Source organism: Rhynchophorus ferrugineus, unplaced genomic scaffold (assembly GCF_030347505.1).
Source record: "Rhynchophorus ferrugineus isolate W39M unplaced genomic scaffold, kcgeb_rfMv2 rfM2, whole genome shotgun sequence".
NCBI lineage: Eukaryota > Metazoa > Arthropoda > Insecta > Coleoptera > Curculionidae > Rhynchophorus > Rhynchophorus ferrugineus.
In genome coordinates, this window is record NW_027472581.1 from 45,537,630 (window position 1) to 45,560,814 (window position 23,185).

At 32.8% G+C, this 23,185-nt stretch overlaps 1 protein-coding gene across 5 annotated transcripts in view; it reads left to right on the top strand.

Moving 5' to 3' along the window:
• Window positions 1–23,185, top strand: part of RhoGAP100F (Rho GTPase activating protein at 100F) — a 224,448-nt gene that overhangs the window by 130,630 nt on the left and 70,633 nt on the right. For all 5 annotated transcript variants that reach the window (XM_076393958.1, XM_076393959.1, XM_076393961.1 and 2 more), the window contains 3 exons: window positions 5,947–6,194; window positions 13,611–13,775; window positions 14,609–14,797. In XM_076393958.1, the coding sequence (XP_076250073.1) occupies window positions 5,947–6,194; window positions 13,611–13,775; window positions 14,609–14,797 (602 nt within the window). The remainder of the gene's footprint in view (window positions 1–5,946; window positions 6,195–13,610; window positions 13,776–14,608; window positions 14,798–23,185) is intronic.

Consider the following 23,185-nt stretch of genomic DNA (forward strand, 5'->3'; position numbering starts at 1 on the left):
TATTATTGCAGGACAACATCTACAATTAATTATATAGTTTCTAGGTTATTGTTGAGTTGCCTGTCTGCAAAACAGTTGGTATGCCTTCTCTCCTCATTTAAACCAAATGCTCATGTATGTATTTTGTGAATCTATTTTCACATCTATACACATAATTATCCTATATTAATTATATAGGCACCTTTAGTTATTTCCACTCTCATTATCCTGTCTCGGTAATTGTCAGCATTATATCATCACAGATCCGGAAATTTTCATTGAGTTATTGTCATTTTCTGAGTTGCTATTTAAGTCTATAACTAAGCTGCTAATTTCCAATGTATCTAACACTTATTGTCAAATCTATGTAACATGATTCCACCATTTGTCAATATCTTCTACAGTATGCCTGACGGAGTTCATTCAAACCAAAGGTTATTTTTGTAGACAATGTTTCTTTCCACATATCCATACGGTTTATTGTAATTATTCTTTTTCACACCCTATATCAATTCATTCATCAATTGAAGAGCAATGATCAATGAAGAACAATATATATCCAATGAATTACTAATAAATATTATGAATAACAAAACCCAATTAAATGTTATTATAACATTTATCTTTTTTGTCAGCTTTTGTTGTCTTTAAGCTATTTTTATTATCATCTTGCCTTAACAGAGCCAATGTTCCATTTTGAAATATTCATGTTTTATCTAAACACACAAATTGAAATAACACCTCTTCATGGATATTATTATAAGCTTTTAAGAATTATAATCTTTTAAAATCTGTCTGTGTCTTTTAAAGTCTGGATGCTCCATTAAATCTCTCAATAGGTAATCTTTATTCCATTTAAATACTACGTTTGTCAACAATGTATGAAGATATGTTCTACATCCTTAAAAAAGCTGCATATCTCTGAGTTTTCTGTGGATACTCTCTTAGAGGAACAGTTTCTTCTAAATTAATTGTATTAAATTATGTCTATATCGAAAAAACGATTCACTGTAACGATCTGTAATTACTATAACTAATGTTTTGAATAATTTTTCAGATGTTTGACAACTTTTGTAGGCTGATTCGGTTAAATGTTCGAACGTATCAGACAGTATTGTATCTCTTTTTAACTAGAATATGGAAGAGAAAATATTGTCTGATTTTACAACGAATTTACAAATTTCGATAGGCCATACATTAAACCTCCTGATGACGTGATCGCCTAAACATTTAAAAAAATTCACTCTTTCGAGTAAGATAGTTTTTAACTTGATATTAACAGGTCAATTGAAAAGTCCCCGGCCTGACACATAGATGGCGCTACTAGAATTAAATCCATATATTTTTAGTTAAGCCTAACCCTCAAAAGATGCGTGTATAAATTTGACAGCTGTCGGATCATGAGTTTGTGAATTATAGCATTTTGAGTGAAGCAACTATTGTTATTGTGAAAAAAATTGATAAAAAGGAATTTCCCCTGTTGATAAAATATTGCTTTCTGAAGGGAAAGAAAACAGTTGAAGCCAAAACTTGGCTTGATGCCAAGTTTCTGGACACTGCCCCAGGAAAATCAACCATAAAGGATTGGTACGCTAAGTTTAGACGTGGAGAAATGAGCACCGAAGACGGTGAACGCAGTGGACGCCCAAAAGAGGTTGTTACCGACGAAAACATTTTAAAAATCTACAGAATGATCTTGAATGACCGTAAAATTAAATTGAATGAAATAGCAGACACTCTAAAGATATCAACTGAATCGTGTACATCATATCATTCACGAATATTTTGGTATGAGAAAGCTCACTTTTGACCAAAAACAACGACGAGTTGATGATTCGGAGCAGTGTTTAAAGGTGATCAAACGTAGTAAACCCGAGTTTTGCGACGATATGTGATAATGAATGAAACATGGCTCCATAAATTCACTTCGAAGTCCAATTGACTGTCATCCCAGTGGACCACACACTATGAACACACTCCAAAGCGTGGGAAAACGCAACAGTCGGTTGCCAAGGTTATGGCGTCTGTATTTTGGGATGCGCATGGAATAATTTTCATTGACTACCTTGAAAAAGGAAGGACCATCAACAGCAACTATTACATAACGTTATTGGACCGTTTGAAGGACGAAATTGCCGAAAAAGGCTGCATTTGAAGAAAAAGAAAGTGCTGCTTCACCAAGAAAATGCACCGTATCACAAGTCAGTGAAAACGATCGCGAAAATCCATAACTTGGGCTTCGAGTTGCTTATTCATCCACCGTATTCTCCAGATCTGGCCCCGAGTGACATTTTCCTGTTCTCAGATGTTAAAAGAATGATCGCTGAAAAGAAATTTTTGTCGAATGAAGAGATGATCGCCGAAACTGAGGCCTATTTTGAAGCAAAGGACAAATCGTACTACAAAAATGGTATCGAAAAGTTGGAGGGTCTCTATGATCAATCAATCGCTTCAATCGTGATAGTGTATCACCCTTGAAGGGAATTATGTTGCATAAAAAACCAATTTTGCTAAAAAAATGTGTTTTACTATAGTAGGCCGGGGACTTTTCAATTGATTGTTAGGTGCCTCTTATCTGTTAAATCTATTACGGCAGACTTTTCATAATATTCAGTGGTTTATATCTGTAGTACTATATTTCCACATATATAGAAAACATTTTAGATTTTAGGTAAAATCCCGTAAATCTGGTGTTAATGGAGTTCCTTATCTTGGACTGTTACGAATATGATGTGATATAAATAAATAAGTTTTTAAAATAACAAATATTTGCTCTTTTGAAAACGGCCTATCACGCCTGAAAAATAATTAATTACCAAAACAAGAAAAAGCATCCTGTTAAACATCCTTTCCCTTTCTCAAGCCTTGAAATTCTTAGATTAATATTTTCTCGAAGATATATGAAAAAAATGTTTTTTCTTCAAGTTTCAAGAACTCTTTAAGGTTAGCAGAGATCCAGACTCACCCACGTCTCACCTTATTTTACTAAATCGCATTTCATTTATTCTCGTTCGTCGGGGACGAACAAAAGAAAAGAATTAATTCTATTGTTCGTCAAATAAAGGCACCAAGATAGCGTTAGGACGGACAAACATTTGCTTTTGTTGAGGGAGAATCCGTCTCTGATCGCCTTACGCTGCGAAAGAGCCGTTTACTTCTTTGTAACTTAATAGGTATCAACTGCTATACGATTTCCTTCCAGACAAATAGCATTATATATAATTTCGGACTTATCCGTATCTGTTGGTCTAGTCGATACGTACAGTTAAATAATATATATGAATTAAACAGTCTTTATTTAAATATTTTCTGTCTCAATAGTCTCACTTATATTTCTTGTATTATGTATTTTTCTTTTGTTTCCAATCATTGAATTAGTATATTTTGATTGGCATTAATAACCCAACTAGATAAACATCTTAGAAAATTGCGACGGGTGGTGAAATGTATATTTTTACAAAGATCCCAAACGAGAAAACCGTGTGTAGATCGTGATCTATCCAGTTCATCGATGTCAAAGTAGAACAAATTAAATGTTTCAATCTGCTGTATACTCAAGATATTATAGAAGTTATAGCGCTAGTAAAAATAGCATATGTGTCTCTTCGTTGATGTAAGAGCATGATGTTAAAAATGTGTATTTCTGATACCTATTATGCAAGACATTTAAATTATTTCTGTTACCTTTATGATGGCGCATCAAATACAAATGGTTTTTAATGTTAAGTAATTTTTTAATATCTGTTCCATAAATTAATTATAAAGGATTTACAATAGTTAACGTTACTGTGTATTAAATCTCATCGGGTATATTTGTAACCAACTTTATACTAAATACACAGGCTTCACTTTTCAGTATGTGCCATTTCATCGAAGTGTGAACAAAAAAATTTTTCAATGCATTGAAAATGTCTGAATTTGTACCAAGTAAATCGCATTTGCGGGTTTTAGTTTTACTTCTGTATTTTATTTTGAAGAAAAAGACGACTGGAGGTCATTCAATGCTATGTGAAGCTCTTGGTAACCATGCTCCATAGATTTGAGCATGTGAATATTGAAACGTATTAAAGTAATTAAAGTATTAAAGTTCAACGTATTAAAAGTGATGATTTTGACATCGAGAACAAAGAACGTGCTGGATAGGCAATCTTGGAATCCTGGATCTGAAATGATCCAAAATCTTGCATATTTTGTGCCGTATGAATTGAAGCCAAGAGACATTGAAAGGGGTTTGGTTATTTGTAAAATGCTGCTTCAACGACAAAATCAGAAAGGTCCTTTATATCGTGTTGTTACTGCTGATGAAGAGTTGATAAATAATGATAAACTAAAGCGACAAATATCATATACCTGGCACAATTACTCAAATTAAAAAAAGGAATTTGGAATTTGGAAAAAAATAGGCCTAACATATTAATGTGGTATTTATAGTTTTCAACCACAAGCAACAGTTTAGCCGCTATTATTTTTAAACAAGCCAGAAATAAATATATCAAAATTATACTTTTATATCACGTTATGTTACTAGACGTTGGTATATAAGGTAACGAGAGAGCAGGCTCTGCAGCTAAAGAAGCCACACATTCACGATCTAGACATACCTACCCTCCAAATATATGGACCTATATCCCATGTTCTGTTAAAATGTATAAAACAACTCCTATTAAATGGTTAATGATGGAATATTTTCAGTTTTAACATTTATATCTTGTGAGTGATGATGTTCTCCCTGTGTGATTGTGGACTCTTAAATATGGCATATATAGCATACTAAATAATAAGGCCTAAATACCCATAAATATCACACCCATAAATAATTTTAGATCTAACTATAATATTTACTCATATTTTAACTCATTTTATATATTGATTGGATAATCTTTTATTTATACATTTTGTGTTCGTATAGTATATTTATTTTATATATATTTATTCTGTTTCGTTTTTGTCTACTAAACATAATTTAGAATATATTACAGGCTCACATTTAACTATATAGGTTTAAAGTCGCTTAATAACACAAAAGTGTTGAAGCGATTATAATATATAAGAAACAGAATTACATTATTGTTATTAATTACCGGTCGAGTTTGTTTTTAATTGTTTAAAATAGTGATACTAGAGGCAAAAAAACCCAAAAACACCTAAAGCAAGGAATTATTAAGGAATATAGAAGGAACCAACTTTTTTGGACTTAATCTCAACTCAAACTTATAAATGGTAGCTAGCTAAAAGGTAATGAATTGTAGGAAATTATTCACATTGTTTGTGAAAGAGCCAGTTGGAAGAATAATGGGTACCATGCAGACCGATTAAAAATAGCATTGCAAATTGCTTTACCAGGGTTGATTTTTTCCAAATAATAGCACTTTAACAAAACATTTTATGCTTATGGAAATTTAATTATTTATACTAATGGAAAATATGCTTATACCGCTTCTCAAATTTATCTCCATTGGACATTATCAACGAAAACAGAATATCCACTGGTAGCTAATGCTGTGTCCATAATGAAATGAACATGAATTAATGCGTTACTGTTATCGGTCACATAACGTACTAAACTTGGTATCTTCTGATTTTGACTCCTGATCAATAAAATTTAATGAAAATGGATACAATATGGCTTAGAAAACGAAGCGTTTGAAAAGTGGAGAATGGGTAGATGAGTGGATAGACTCACGAATATTGGATATTATAATGATGGAGAAGGTTTTGAATGTATCAAACTTGACCTTGTTGATTTTTTACCATACATATATTTCAAGCAAAAATTATAAAAATATATTTCTGAACCAGTATCAATGATAATTTTAAAATTTCCTCAAAAAAAGAAAAGCTAACATATATGTTATAATTTTGATTCTATATTGATTACATCTACCAAAATTAAAATTAAAATATATATTTTTAACATTTATCAGTAATTCAAAAAAGAATATCTAACAAATACATTCCTTTTTTCAGGTTGGAGATGAAATATTGGCGGTTAATCTTGTAGATGTAACGCACATGAGTCTCGATGATGTCGTCATTATCATGTCAATACCACGCAGGCTTGTTTTGGCAACCAGGCAAAGAAAAGGAGGAAAAGGCGGTCAAGGCTCACCCTCTGTCCAACCTCGCTCTGAGCATAAACCACCGCCCGTTGTTGTCATCAAAAGGGATTTGAGGGAGGATGAAGGAGATGAAATGGAATCTTCAGATCAGCATAGGTCAGTAACTTTATTACATATACCAGGCGTACCGGAAAGTCATTACGTTTTTTTATTTCGAAAAAAATATGATTTTCAAGAAAAAAGAAAAATGAATTTATTTAAAGTATTGGCCATTTTATTATTACATCTTGCCCATCTTTCACGAAATTTATGGATGCCATCTCAAAAAAACTGTTTGTCTTTTAAGCAAGACTATTCATCGAGCCATTTTCTAATTTCTCAGAAATTGGCGAAGCGCTGCTTTGCAGGAGCGTATCCCATTAATGCGAAAAGTTGATAGTCGGGCGGGGCAAGGTCTGGAGAGTGTGAAGGGTGCCGTAATATATCCCATCTAAGAATTTAGTGCTTCCTTAACTGGTTTTTCTTTAAGAGACGGCGCGTTATCCTGTTGTAAAATCACTTTATCATACCTAGGGTCTATTCTGGACATTTTTTGATCAATTAATAATTTGTTGTCGGTAGTGATCACTATTAACTGTTTCACTAGGTTTCAACAGCTTGTAATACACCACGCCATTTTGGTCCCACCAAACCCATAACATTGTCTTCGACCAAAATGATTTGACCTTGGAATCGAGCGGCCGGCTTCGCCAAATGATGCGCTTAAGGTTTTCAAAATAATTCTACCTTTCATCACCACTATTCGATGCAGAAATGACTTCCGATATTACCTTTAGAGTAACATTTCACCAGTGTGTGAGTGTTGCCAGAAATAAGTTATAGAAAATGATGTAAAATATGTTAAAACACATTATACCAGTTTTTCTCAATAGACTAATTTTTAAAGTGAAACAATAATTATAATACAAGCAAACAGCCGATACTTAAGTACAATATATTAGTAGTACAACGTATCCTCCAATTTTTGTTCATTGTACTTTCGATTAAAGTTCGTAAGAACAATTTATATTTTAATGTTATCCTCAATGCAACGAAAAGCTCACTTCGGATAATATTTTATCATGCTTATTATCCAATCGTTGTTCAATCTTAGGTCAAAATATAGAGTTCTAAGTATAGTACAAATGCAGCAATTTTATTCACTTAAAGTAGTTTTAATACACAATATCAAACTAGACATTCGTTATGTTACGAAAAACAGAACGTCATCTTGGAACCGCGAATATTCAGCCATATGTTGATTACCTGATCGAAGAAACTGCATTTTCTAAGCTTAGGAGTATCACAGCGTATCCATTTTAACGCAAGTTAGAATACAATGCAAATATTTATTTAATGTTGGCCGAGTAAAACTTATAACTTCTCAAAATATTCAAATCCATCTCCCGTTTTTCTTTTTAATATAGGATTTAATTTTGACGTAACATTTTATCGTTTGGTCTTTCGAAATCAATACTCAATACATTTTTATTGCTGGTGTATATATTTCATGATAATTATTTGATTTACTTTTAATAGGATAAAAAATAATTGTTATATTTCATAAAAATATTTTCTTCAAAACTTCATTATTTTAATGCGAAAAAAATCGACCGCTATCCACCTTTTTAAACACATTATTCTTTCTATCGGCGGTTTTTCTACCAAAATCTTCTTTCAACATTTCCAAAGGAGAGAAAAAACACCGTTCTTTAGAGCCCTTATTGGCGAGTCCTCCAATTTTAGATGTTCCCGGTCGCTTGAATGAATAAATCCTTTTTAATGATCCAGCGCTCTTTTCCGCATTAGAATGGGGGAGAGAAGCGAATATTTACTTTTCCCCGTCCACCCATTTCCGCGGTATCAATATCGAAAAAAGTCCCACACTAAATTGATTTATGACAGTCAAATTAATATCCAGAAAAACTTGGGGGTAAGTCAAAACGATATGATGTGCCTGACACCCGGATTCCGAGTCAATGCATTGAAAGGAACTGCGCTTGATATTGGAATAATTGGCATTCTCTTAACTTTAATTTGATTCATATCACTCTCCAACTTACGGAATTTTAATGAACCGAATTTGTGGAAATATTTATTACATGTAATTAGCTATTCCTCTAACCTTTATACAAATGATTTTCACTAATTAAAATTTGGAGGAAGAACAAAACACTTATGGCTTTTGAGAAAATCTATACAGTATCGTTTAAAAATGAAGACTTTAGAGTTGGTATTGAAGTAGGATTTCGTCTACTTATTGTCTTATAAAACCAGTCTAGTTATTGTTAAATTCATGAAAATCCACGTGAAGCCTGCTAAATTAATGCTTCTTTTTTGCTATATATCTACTGTTCCGATAGATACCTAATGGTCTGCTGTTTTTTTTTTGTGTCGCTTTCGACGATCATTATCTTCATTTCTCTACTATACAATTGTGCTATTGCACTTCCGTACAAATGACGTAAACAAACAAAAATGTGTATGTGCATAAATATTTTTTTATAACAAATTAAAGTAAAATATACGACAAAGTGTCTATATATAAAACTTGGGTATAGATAAAATGAACGTTAACAGCGAAATCTCAACGTTCAGGATGACACGAAGGGGAAAACGGTATACTTTAACCGTAACCAAAGGCAAACGACAATTATTGAGAGTTAAGGAAACGATACATAAGAGTTAAATTTTATGACAATAATCAATTCTCTCGTAAAGGTCCTATCCTATCAAATTACCTATCACTATTGTCGCCGACTAGAATGTCCCTATAACTATTCAGCCCGAAACTTATTCTTATAGAGGAAAATGGCAGTCGCTCAAAAGGTGAAAGACAGAGAAGAGACAGGATTGGTCACAGAATTCACTGCTTGCGGTTGAGTTTCACTGCATTCACTACAGTCACTTTTTATTTCACAACCAATCCTTTAAATCCCAGCGTCTATGCATTGCGGCTCTTGGAAAGGTTCTGATGATGGGATAGGTGTCAGTATGAATACCTTTGTTCTCGATAGGGAATTGAAAGTAGACGGCAGACTTTGTCAAGCGAACTGAAACTGAGTCTGAATGTTTGATCCATTTTTCGTATGGTTGCGTAAACACATGTTTTAGGGCCTACTGTATGGCGTATAATTCAGCGGTGAGTATTCGATGGTGCCCTGCTCAGCGAGGCAGTTGAAAAGGCAGGTTTACCCATTACGGACAAAGGTACAACCAATTCCTGTACTAGATTTGGAGCAATCAGTACAAATGTACCTATACTTTGGAGAAGAAGTAAAACTCTCTCTCTCTCTGGAAAGAAGTAGAATAAAAACTGGGGGAAGTATCCTTAAAAAAGCCGTAGAAGTCCAGGGAGGAAATTGGAAAAATTGAATAGGCAATAAATAACGGGAACGGGAACTAAATTCAGTTTCGGAGAGCAAGTCAAACTTAATGGAGGAAGTGACGATGGGATATGCAGCGATGAGATATGCGATCGCAGCATAAGAGATCACAAGTACACCGGTTATTTAGTTCAGCAATGTGGTGTTCCTAGGTGAACCAATGATCAAATATGACTGCCAGAAATTAAAAAAATTGAATCTAAATTGACCGATTGCAGGAATAGGAATGTTTTAATACTAATATAATAAATAAGACGCATCTGCGTTTGCGACAAAAATGAATGACTGAGGACTTTGGAGGGGAGATATGGAACCTGGTGGAAGAAGACCATAATGATATATTCACAGCTCCCTATAGAAATCTCTACCCGAAGTCTTAACTACACAGTAGACCAGTAGATCCTCTCCTGACCATAGGTGAATCTAGTATAAACGTATGCTGTAATTGGGCCCATAGCTAATAAAAATAGCGTGGTACTCAAGGCAGAGCCTTGAGGGACTCCATTGTTTAAACGAGAGGAGGAAGAAACCTCCTGAACAGACTCGACTATCTGTTAAGAAAGTTGGGGATAAATTGTATTTGCTTTAATCAGATCCCGTCCAGATTCACAATTGCAAGCAACCCGTCAGTTGTCAATACTTTTAATATTTTCTTGGAGAGCTAAAAACTTATCTATGCAACCGTGATTCGACTTGTCTTTTCGTGACCTCTTTGAATTCTTATTTGTATGATTTTCCTAGTTTCCTTTCGGACGATTGATAGAAAACTTATACCTCGATAGTTTTTACAATGTTTACTATCCTTTTTTTCAATTATAATATAATAACAATATATTTTAATATAGTATAATAACAATTATTGCTTTCTTCCATCCTAACTGAAATGTTAGTGGCACTATAACTGGTCAATTGAAAAGTCCCCAGCCTGCCATAGTAAAACATATTTTTTTGGCAAAATTAGGTTTTTTTATTCAACATAATTTCCTTCGCTGATTATAGCGACCCTCCAACTTTTCGATACCATTTTTGTAGTACGATTTGTCCTTTGCTTCAAAATAGGCCTCAAATTCGGCGATCACCTCTTCATTCGCCGAAAATTTCTTCCCAGCGAGCATTCTTTTGAGATCTGAGAACAGGAAATAGTCGTTAGAGCCAGATCTGGAGAATACGGTGGATAAGGAAGCAATTCGAAGCCCCATTCATGGATTTTTGCAATCAGTTTCACTGACTTGTGACACGGTGCATTGTCTTTCAAACGATGCAATAACACTGTGTAATAATCGCTGCTGACGGTCCTTCCTTTTTCAAGATAATCAATGAAAATTATTCCATACGCATCCCAAAATGCAGACGCCATAACCTTGGCAACCGACTGTTGCGTTTTCCCACGCTTTGGAGCGGGTTCATCGTGTGCAGTCCTCTCGGACGACTGTCGACTGGACTTCAGGGGAAAATGATGGAGCCATGTTTCATCCATTGTCACATGTCGACGCAAAATCTCGGGTTTATTATGCTTGATTATCTTCAAACACTGCTCCGAATCATCAACCCGTCGTTGTTTTTGGTCGAAAGTGAGCTCGCGTGGCACCCACTTTGCACAGAGCTTTCTCATACCCAAATATTCGTGAATTATATGAAGTACACGTTCAGTTGATATCTTTAGAGTGTCTGTTATTTCATTCAATTTCAATTTACGATCATTCAAAATCATTTTGTGGATTTTTTAAATGTTTTCGTCGGTATTCGAACGAAGTGGATGCCCAAAAGGGGTTATCTTTTGGGCATCCACTTCGTTCACCATCTTCGGTGCTCATTTCACCACGTCTAAACTTAGCATACCAATTCTTAATGGTTGATTTTCCTGGGGCAGTATTCGGAAACTCGCCATCAAGCCAAGTTTCTGCTTCAACTGTATTTGTTCCCTTCAAAAGGCAATATTTTATCAACACCCGAAATTGCTTTTTATCCATTTTTTCACAATAACAAAAGCTGCCTCACTCAAAATGCAATAATTCACAATCTAATGATCCGACAGCTGTCAAATTTATCACGCATATTTTGAGGGTTAGAATTTATTTTATTTTATTTGCGCGGGATTTAATTTTATTAGCGCCATATATGTGTCACTTGGTCGATTGCAGCAGTTTTATCAGAGAAAATCGATAAAAACGACAATCGCACACTTTCCACCTGTAATATATGGTTTTACTACATTAATGGTTTTATTTTCGCTCGCAAATCGTCCATTACGAAATACGATTTACGAGTTGCTAAACCCTATGGCGGGGTATTATTGTATATCGAGACGCTCATCGTGTGACTTCTAGAAAGTTCTCAAAGTCTGCATTTTGTCGTTGGTTTTAAATGGAGTCATTGGTAGATTTACTTCTACTTCTCATTCTCCTAAGTATAACATTCAAACTCTGCACCGTAATATTATAACTTTATTAATCAGCACACAAATACATCACCCTAAAAATGCAAAATAACTTTGAATAGAAATCTAAGGGGATCGGGTTTGACAAATATCGGTAAGGAGCTTCGTCAACAGATTAAGATGTATTGCTTGAAAGAATCCAAAATATTAATAGTGCATCAGAAAATATGTCAAGGGAAAGCTTCACTCCTTTATATCTAAAAAATAGCGACAGAGTAAAATAAGAAAAGATAGAGGCCTGAAATGGAAACATGTAAATATATATATATATATCTGAAATATATATTACAGTTAAAGATCCAATGTTTAGCAATGGCAAAGGTAGGTATGGATGCCAAAGTGGTGAAACTCATATTACAGAGAACTAGCAGATATTTGCATCAACCGAATACAAAGGGAGGCTAAGATAATCCAACGGGAACTGGGTAAGAACCAAAGATAACTCGCTGTTATGAATACATGTCAGAATCTGTGTTAGAAAACAAAAAATTTAAAATAAACTGAGGCACACTATTGCTGTTTATAAGCAAGAGAGATATTTATAGGTATTGATCTTCATATCCCAAATAAAAACTTACTTATACTGAACTAACATATTGAAAAATATCAAAATATAGAGATCTAGAGCGGCACTTAAAGAAACACAGAAAATTAAATTATATCCGCACTGTCCCATTACTTTTATAAACAAAGGGTTTAGTTGCCCAGACACCATACATCTTCCTAAACATCTATACAAGACCATGCAGAAAGTGCTAACGACAGTTCGAATAATTCGAACATTCGGATTCAGTAACAGGAAAATGAACACGCTAGAGAGAGAAGAGAGAGTCAATTGTCAAGTCCTCCTGGCATTTTTAATATCCTCACTCAACCTAATCAGAATGATGCTCATGCCTTTCTTTCCCTTGATAGGACGGTGCGGAAGAATATTTGAATTATCATCATCATTGAGTATTTAAATAATATATTTTGTTGGCAGTTTGATCCAGAGGAAAAAATTGAACAAAACGATTTTTGTACCCTTGATTTTTGATCTAATAATATGTACATTTTATTACAGTCCTGGTTCGAGTCCTTTTATTTCTGTAATTTGTAAAGAACTGTATAAACTTTTCTTCTGCGATAAAGGTTGTTTCAATTTTGTATTTCCTGGGGATTCCGTTCCGTATTCAGTTTTTTCATTTTTTGTGTTTTCTTGTTTTATCAACTTACTGTTGTGCCTTTTCATTCTTTTTTATTACGAGAGCCACCGATTTCATCGTTGATTGAAACAGTGTGCATGAATTTCTTTGTTATACGCCCAGTGACCGAGGCTACTGTTTTGTTATATATATTCTATTTAAACTAAATTCCAACAAAACAAGTATTGCTTTATTGGCTTTGTGAACGATGTAGACTCTTTATCTCTAATGCTAGTTTATTTTGTGTTTTGTCTCTTTACTTATAAGCTAGTGACTATGACATGACAATAATTATTTTAATGATTGTTGTTAGCAGGTCGCTCTATCTAATTTGCTCTGGCTCACTGAGCTTAAATTTAATTAATTAACGATTAAACAAAGATGAATTTTCGTTTCACATTAATTAAACTTAAAACATCAAATGCATTAAATTATTTTTTTTATTATTTACAAGTAATACTTTTAAAAATTTTTGTAAGACGAGATATATACCATAGAATATATGGTTATGTTTATTTTGTTTCAGAGATTCGATGCGTCAAAGGCACGGCGGAGATGGAAGAGAAATGAATGAATCACGTTCACGTCTGGGTTTAGGTCTATCCACGTTAGATCGACAATCTGATCGACACTCACAACAGCATTCCCAACAACAACCGGATTCAAACGGGCTCGATTTATATTATAATAGGTCAGTTTTAGTCGTTGTTTTTGGCATAACATATGGGCTGAAAACTCCGGGGCCTAAAACATAGATGGCGCTAGGTTTATTGCATTCACCGCCTTTTATGAGTTAGTACTATCTAAAAGAAACCTGTTAATCAGCTTCTTGATGGCAAACAAACCGTTCAAGCGAAGCATTGGCTTCAAAAGTATTATAAGACTCCGCTCTATCAGAAACAACAATAAAACGTTGGTTTGCGAATTTTTGGGACACCAAAAAACGTTTTTAAAAAATTCACAAAATTGTTTTGAATGATCGAAAAGTGAAGTTGCGTGAGTTAGCTAACATCGTAAATATATCAAACGAACGTGTTGGTTTTATAGTGCATGAGCATTATGACTATGAGAGAACTCTGTTTAAAGTGGGTGCCGCGTTTACTCACTGTTGACCTAAAACAAGAACGTGTTGATAGTTCTGAGCAGTGTTTGACCATATTTAAACGTAACAAACCGGAAGTTTTTTATAGATATATGACAATGGATGTAACATGGATCCATCACTTCACTCCGGAATCAAAACGATCATCATCTGAGTGTACAGCAACTGAAGACAGGCCTATTTTTAGGCAAAAGATAAATCGTTCTACAAAGGTGGTATTGAAATGTTAGAGCGGCGCTGGAATGATTATGTGGCTTTTGGTGCAGATTACATTGATGTTTCGTGAATATCACTTTCTTTGTTACGCCCGGGACTTTTCAGCCCATGTGTCATATTTAGACGTACCATATATGAAAAATTGATATTCATTACAACACGAGACACTATTATTACATTTCGGTAAATTGTGATTACGTTTACAGCCGACCACCTGATACTAGTTGGGGTTACCAACCACCACCTCCAGTTATTACAGAACAGCCAAAATCATCACAACCTCATTTTCCTCAATACGATCGCGGATATCCGAACACTCTGGAAAGTCTAGCAGAAAAAGTACATTCGTTTGGAATGGGTCGTAGAATGTCAGCAGGTCAGCCTGTACCTACAAGGTATGTTCTATAACAAATAATATACATAATTTATAAGATAGAACAGAGAAAAGAACAATTCTAAAATACAGTGTTTCAATACTAATAACGGTTCATTAATCATTAGTCAATTTTTTTTAAATTTTTTTCAAATTCATCATGTCCCTTTTAAAGTAATCACTCTTTGATACAATACATTTATGTCAACGTTTTTCCAGTCGTTGAATTTGATTACTGGTATGTCCTTTATCAATAACCTATATTGGTCAACTGATGTTTTTAAACCATTGAAACTAAACTCGACAGCTAACAAATATAAGACCGTTATTGTTGCGTTTTAAAAAGAGAAAACGATGTTATAAATAAAATACAATTTATTTTCTCTCTTCTTTGCGTAAATGAATGGGTTAGGACGCGTTTATTTATTTAAACGAATAATGTAACAAATATATAACATGAAAGAAGTAAAATAGAAAGAATATAAAACTGATACGTAATCGTGAAGATAATTATAAAATGATGTGAAATGATTTACTAAATCGTATGTCTGGTTTGGCTAATACCAATTCCGTCATCGGACCTAACTGATGAAAAAATTCTACTCTTCTTCTTCATGTGAGCTTATACTCTAACGAAAATCGCCATTTGATTCTAACTGTTTCTTTACAATTAACTATTCTATTTCTGTTTTCGAGTATTGTTGTTAACATTTTTTTTTAAATTCTGATTCTTCTTTCTGTTCTGACTATTCTGTGACTAATTCTGCTTCTCACTTTCGATGAATCGTGTTTTATCGTTGAACCTCCTCCATTGGATTTTTGGTGGTGGTTGAGAAGGCTGATTCAAGAAACCCTTTTCTGCATCCTCATTCGTTCAACCAATGAAAGACTTTTGTTACGGATTTTTAAAAATCTTTTACCTTCTTATTTGTGGTTATAGCCACCATATCGGTGCCTTTCCTATCTTGATCTAGCTTCACCAGACATTCGATACAATACAATATTTTATATTGGGTCAAGTCATAATCCTTTTCCCATGCTACAAATATTTTAAAAAACAGCTAATTTTTTATCTAATAAATTAGACTCTTAAAATATACATTAAAAACTTTATAATTTTCGTAATCTTAAATGAAATAACATTCGTAAATACAGATAAATGTAATTACTTCGCAACACTTATAATGGTTTATAATTTAACACTCGTTGTAGACAAATCTTAAAGCTGTCATGCTGTCATTATTCATAATAAGTTTGATGACAATGAAGTATGCATTTAATTTTATGTCATTAAAAGCTAAAAATTAGATAATAGCGAATAAATAGTTTGCAAAACATTCAGATACACATAAGGGTCATTAAATAAAAACATAGCAAAAAAAGTTTCATGGTACCGTAGTTCATCCATCCACTATTTAAATTTGGTATTTTTTTCTTCTGCGCTATGGCATTTAGCTTCTTATCTTTTTGATTCTATTTATCATTATGAAAGCTTCTATCGTTGGGCGTACACCCACCTCCCTATGTGAATCTGTCTCTGAGACTAGGGGTGTCACATCTCTTTAGCCTCCCCTTAGCGCTAGTGCTAGCAAATTTGTGTGTTGTGTGAGACTTATAATGATGTATAATATAACACTCGTTGCAGACAAATATCAAAGCAGTAGAAATGGACAAATATTTTGAATTAAAACTAATTCAAGAATATTAAATTGTTAACTTAATAAATGGCCATAATAGGAACATACATCTGATTTTGCTTTTCTTTCTTATTTTCTTAGCTAATAATGTATTTAAAGTATAATAATGCCAATAATGTAGTTAAAGCCAAACTGAAATTGGTCCCAGAAATTTGCGTTTTCGTCATGTAAATGTAATTTGTGCTCTAATAATATAAAATAATATTTGTTTTATTAATATTCGTAAATGATAAATAATACTGATATTTATATTTTTTACCTTGGCAGTACTAAATATTGCCAGACATCTGTTATTATTTTCATTGGAAACTTGGCATTGTACGGTGATAAAGCGCAATCTCACAGTGTTGTAAAAAACGAATTCGATTGTGGCTGGGCTTGCTCCATGAGGAATTCCGTAAGGACCGACCAAATTTGGTTCTTGTGCCAGAAAACGACGATGTGATATAGATCGTCATGTAAAAACTGAGATATTCTTGGGCACTAGTATCACGAGCATAATAAGATATTGCCTGATAATTGGGGCGCAAAAAAGATTTATTCTTGTTGAATCACGCATATTCTAACAAAGGTTAAAAAATAGCTCTAGCTGATAGGTGCAAATATACAATTCAAAAAAAATACATTTGAGGCGAATTAAAAGTTGTGTATAACATCATGTATATATTCAAGACGTCTTCCAAGACGAGCCAAACCCAAAAAGTTATTCGCGGAAAAAAAACCGGACTGTAACTTTGTTAGAAGTCTTCGAGTCCTTTAAAATTCGGAAAAAGTCCAGGAAGAATCATTCTCCATCATGACAATCAAGTACTCACACATCGTTTTATTCGATGGAAATTTTGACTGACGACTGATATCTAATTGATGGACCATTAGCCGTACAGTCCTGATTTGGTACCCAATAACTTTTTTATTCACACACATATAAAAAAAAATATGTGGTCAACAATTTTCTACACCTGAAGAAGCGATTAATGCTTTCAAAAACCGTGTTTTGGAGTCACTTCAATCAGGGGAGAAAATGTGCTACAAAATTGTTTCTAACGCATGAAAAAGTGCATTAATCTTCACGGAGAATATTTTGAAATACAAAAAAATTTAGTTCCACCATCAATATTCGTTTTTTCATTATTAGACATTATAACAGAATAGATATATTTCTAGACTCTACTTAAAATTACTGAAATTAATAATATAGTTAAAAGTACCTCATTTAAGATTATGTTAATACAATAATTACAGCTACATGGTTAACAAAATCGCTATAAAATAATAAATTATCACAAAATGTCATTTATAAATAATATTTCATACGAAACACACTAATAATTATTTAATTATACTCTATTTCTGATATTAATGAAATGTTTGAAACCCGATTTTACATATTTGTCCCCTATTACATATTGTATCCAACTAATAATTAGAATCAGTTTCGTTTATTTAGTTTAAAAATAGATTTAATAAAATCTCTATGTAAATAACGTCATTCCCGTAACGATCTAGTTGGTTGTCGCCATACTCATTATTGGTGCAGTAAATTAGTTTTGTAATTATATTAGCAGTTTCCGTGGTAATGATATGGTTCCTTGATATTTGCATGTTACATTGTAAAATTTAATGGGAATATGATATTTTTCATTAAACTTTACACCCATTAAAAAGCAAGATAGCATCCTATAAAAATATAATTAATAGAGTAGAGCAGCCAACGGGAACAATATTAGATTGTTAAAAATAATTTATTCTACTCTCATAATTTTGACCATCATAGTATACCATGATAAATATAGTAAATTATTCACGAATAGGTTTTACTGCAATGAAGTATGCATTTAGTTTTGTGTCATAAAATACTCCAAATTAGATAACAATGAATAACCGTTTTGAAAAACATTCAGATACACAACGGTCCTTAAAAATATATAGTGAAATACGTGAAAATATAAAAAAAATAGTTATTTTTTATTTTAGCTATACGCACCATTTCCATATTTTTCTTCAGCTTTCTAAACTATCTATAATTTAAAATATTTTGGTTATTGATCGAAGTAATCCTTCATTCGCTCAGCTAATCTATTTTAATTTGGTATTTATTTCTCTTCTGCACTATGGCAATCTGTTCTAGAACAATAAACCACTGTGTTGTCCAACTTCTTATCTGTTTGGTTTTATTTGTATTTATAAAAGAGCTTCTATCAGTGGAAGTACTCACATCTCTCATTGTGAATCTGTCGCTGAGACTGGGGGTATCACATCTATTTAGCTTCATGTACTGTTATCTCCACTAAGCGCTAGCTCATTTCTGTGTTGTGCAAGTCTTTTCTGATATCTTAGGATATACTAACATATTTCGTTCTTTACCATATTTTTACCTTTCGTAGATCAAGGTCTAGGTACTAGGTATTTTTTGCTGATGTTTGGGGAATATTGAACATGTTCCTAGTGCTTTGTGCTGAAACCTTTCTAAAATTTGGATACTGCTATTACTTGCTGTGGCCCCATAGTTGAAATCCATAGTATGTTCAGATTTTTTTAATGGTGACTTTGTATACCACTGCTCTCATTACTTAGTGGAAATGAGGACCTTTTAACGTCATATGAGTGTGAGTGTTTAAGTTGAGTGAAGTGTGCTTGGTTTGATTTACCTCTATTTACCACTATTTAAACCACTTTTTTATTTCATTTAGATGGTTGTGAAGTTAGGATTAAGCAGTTCTTGGATTAAAATTTACAGACAGAACAGCAGTGTTGTTAGTATATATCGCAGTTATTGTATACTCATTAGTTGGAAAGTGTAAATTAAGTATAAAACCATACAGAATGCTGCTTTGAGAGATACCTGGGCGTATTTCGAGTAGTGCAGAATATTTTAACTGTAAAGGTTTTTCGGTTCAGGTAACTTATGACTAAAAAGCTAGCAAAACAATACATCACTATTTTCTAAGCACTACTGATGACATTTCCAGTGAGAGGTAGTTGTTCAACTAGACCTTTATATATTCCAAATTGATGGCCAAGGATTACGTTGTTTAGATGTTCTTTCGTTCTGTTCTGGTAATAAAACAATGATATTTTTTTATCGAAATCATTTCATAAATCAGATAATAATATTTTGGAACCATCTTCTAAATATTTCATACGATACATTAATCAAACTGTCATTATTCTGTCATTTAAGCTACTAGTTATGTAGTTATCAAAAAATATAATCAAAATAAGAACAATTTCAACCTATTTAAATATTTTTCTAATAAATAAATTATATTTTAGCTCACTCTCATTGTGACTAACTGTATTTTTTAAGAATTAATTTTTGTCATTGCTTATACCTACGGTAGTTCATTAAATAAAAGAAAGTAAATTAACTTGAGAGTGTTTTGTTAGAAACCGTTGAATTTTATTAAGCTCTTTTGAAAATATTTTTATTCCATTCAAGGATTGTTCCGCAATAATCTGCTCTCCAAGATTTCAATCAGAATTCAGGCTGGCAAATAAAATGACTGAGAAGTATGTTTTGCTATGGTTGTTTGAGCTTGCCCGGTCTCTTGACCGTATAGTCCAATAAATGTCTTAGCCACTGTGTTGTTACTTGAACAGAGATTATAGGCATACCAACGCAATGAATCGCGTCATTGAAGTTTATCGGCTTTCGAGACGATAGCATAGCGTCTCCTAATCTCGACATTCCTAACATGATGGAATCGGGTAGATCACAGCGTAACATTAAACAATAAGGTATATGTCGTCATATACTGAGTGTTTTTTTGATAAGAAATTTTAGAAATATTTTATTTACTATAACTATTATTGTACTTGTGTACTAATGTGTTATTATTTAATTACTAGTTTATTACTGCTACAAGTAGAAAAATTATAATATACAAGTAAAATGGATTATATTAAGTGCTATTGGTATAATGTATTAATATGAACTGTTTCTTTTCAAAGTTACTGCGGTGTACTACTCATTAAGTGAAGCCATGTTTAGCTGTCATGTTATTATATAATAACAGAAATTACTTTTTTCCCAACCTAATATATTCTCATAACTAAACTATAGCGGCAAGCTTGAATTGCTTAAAAGAAATCATTTTTATGTGTTACTTTGTTTGTTGTTTACAACTTTTTCCCATTTTTTGGGCAACATTACGATACTGTATCGATGTCACAAAACAATCTCTTTTTGACAGCGATCCAATCATCGATCCATTTTCGCACTTTTCCACCTTTACATGTGCTAACCGATCCATGTGGCCTCGATTTTAAGGTCCTATCTACACAGGGTACCGCAGAATTTATCATTTACCCTATGAAATAATATATCTTTCACAACTCTTGAAAAGTTTGACCGAACGCTGTCATGGCTTCTGTTACTGGCTATTGCTGATATTATTATTGCTTTTTGTAACAATCCGTCATTTACTTTGTTCAACTGATATCACTAGAATTTTATAGTGGTAATTTTACTCGGTTTTAGCAGTTCGTAATATACTGCAACTTACTTATTCCATCACATACACAGTAAATCTTTATGGCCATGAATATTCTGCTTCGGTGCCAATATAAAGGACTCTCCTGGATTAACCAATAACTTTTTGCGTTTAAAATTATCGTAGCAGATCCATTTTTTATATTATCGTAATGAAACAGCGATCTTAAAACTGTTCAAAATGGCATTTTCAGTCAATTTGTGTGATTTGTGCCATTTATCCTCTTTTTAGATCTTTTTCATCACATGCAAAAACATCTGAAAACAGTTTAACTGTTTATTATCTGTTAAGCTATTTGAAAAAGCTTTAGTAGCTTCAACTGAGTTTTCCTCTAATAAGTCTTGAAATTAATTGTTTTCGAACTTTTTTGATTCTCCAGGTTGTTGTTAATCATTAATCGTTTTTAAATTCAAACACAATTGAGATATAAAAGTATTTGATGGCATTTTTTCAGCAAATTTCTTTAAATCGACCACCAACAATAATGAATGTCGAAAAATTTTATGATTAGCGTCTATTTGTAATAATTCATAATAAAATTAAAAACTGTTATTTTATAAAGAAATATCAAAATCTTTCATTAATAAATATCCCTGGTCAAAATACATGCAAGTACTTAATACATACGGAAGTCATCCCCTTGCATTCGAGACTTGTGAAGAATGCACTGATGTAGTTCGAATAAAAAATTCTGTCGCACCCATAGTACTCACCGGTCATAGCGCTTTCTGATTATCACTTGCTCAGAACGATGCATTATGGCTTAGCTGGCACAACGGTTTTTCGAAGCCGGTATAATGAAGAAGGGCGAGAATAAATTTGGGAAAAAAAAATGGGACAAAGTAACGGAAAATATTTTGATTAAGGGAAATTTTACAATTTTTCTCAATAAATGCATATTTTTAACCTGCAATGCATTGATCAGAGTACTAGATCAGATCAATACAATGATCAGAATACATACAAGGACCTAACAACTCAGACTAGTATAAGTTATGAAACGTTTAGGATTTAGAAAAAAAACTTTTACTTTACTTTGAAACTATTTTACTTTAACGGGAAGAACTAATCTTGTTTTAACATTAATTATAAACACATAACTTTACAACTAGATCACACCTTACAGCTAGATTGTTTTCCCGAACAAATATAAAATCACCACTCATAAAATATATCCCTTTGCTTCCTATTGTAGGCAATATTATTGGAATATTTTTTGAAAAGTTTCAGCATAAATAATTTCACTTTCATTATGCCTCTAATTATAACATTGGATTTGTACGTTACTTGTCAATAAATCACAATTTCAATTACATAATTACATAATAGGTGGTCAAAGCTTTTCATCAAGTATTCTTATGACAAAAATATTTTCATAACTATAATATCTACTATAGTAAACGATCACAATCCTTGACCTGACATTAATACAGGTCAACAATAAAACGTTTTAGAAAATTTGTCTTCTGAATATAAAAAAAGTACGGCTCGAATTACAAAATTACGTAATCTGGTCCAAGGTTTATATCGGGTGAATAATAAATGTCTTGTTTGGTCGTTAATTTATTGATTCTCGTTACATTGTTGATACTTTGATACAATTTTCATATTAATACCCACATTCCCTCCCCGCTGGAAATTGTACCGTAGCGTGCAAGACCCCTGATTTAAAACCTTTTAAATTTTTTATAAAAATGTCTACTTTATTATCGCACGCCACGTCATGTCGTAGCTTATAGACTGATGGAAATTTGTGTTTGGAACTGTATTAAAATGTAATGCTAATGGACTATTAATGACAAATCAATATGTATCTTATTTTTGTTATTATTTTTCTCAGCTATCGAAAACATTCATCAATATGAAACGTCAATATCAGTGGTTTGTTTTTCTAAATGATTTATATATTAGATTGGAAAGGAAGTAGGCAGTATAAAACTAATTTCTCCCAAAGATATATAGCTTATGTCAATATTTTACTTTTAAATGATGCAAAAGAATTTTAAATTATTTGAGTCAATTCTTGATCAGCACCGGTTGATTTCTTTTCCTTGCTCTTAACAAGTTTTTTGGTGGTGTCTCAAAGTAATCTCTGTCTTACATATTTATGTATATATCGAATATACTATATAGGCATAGACCGTATTTTTTCAAACTATCCTTCAGGTAACGTGAGAAATATTTAGGATTGCCATGTTGATATATTTATTAATAGTCTGC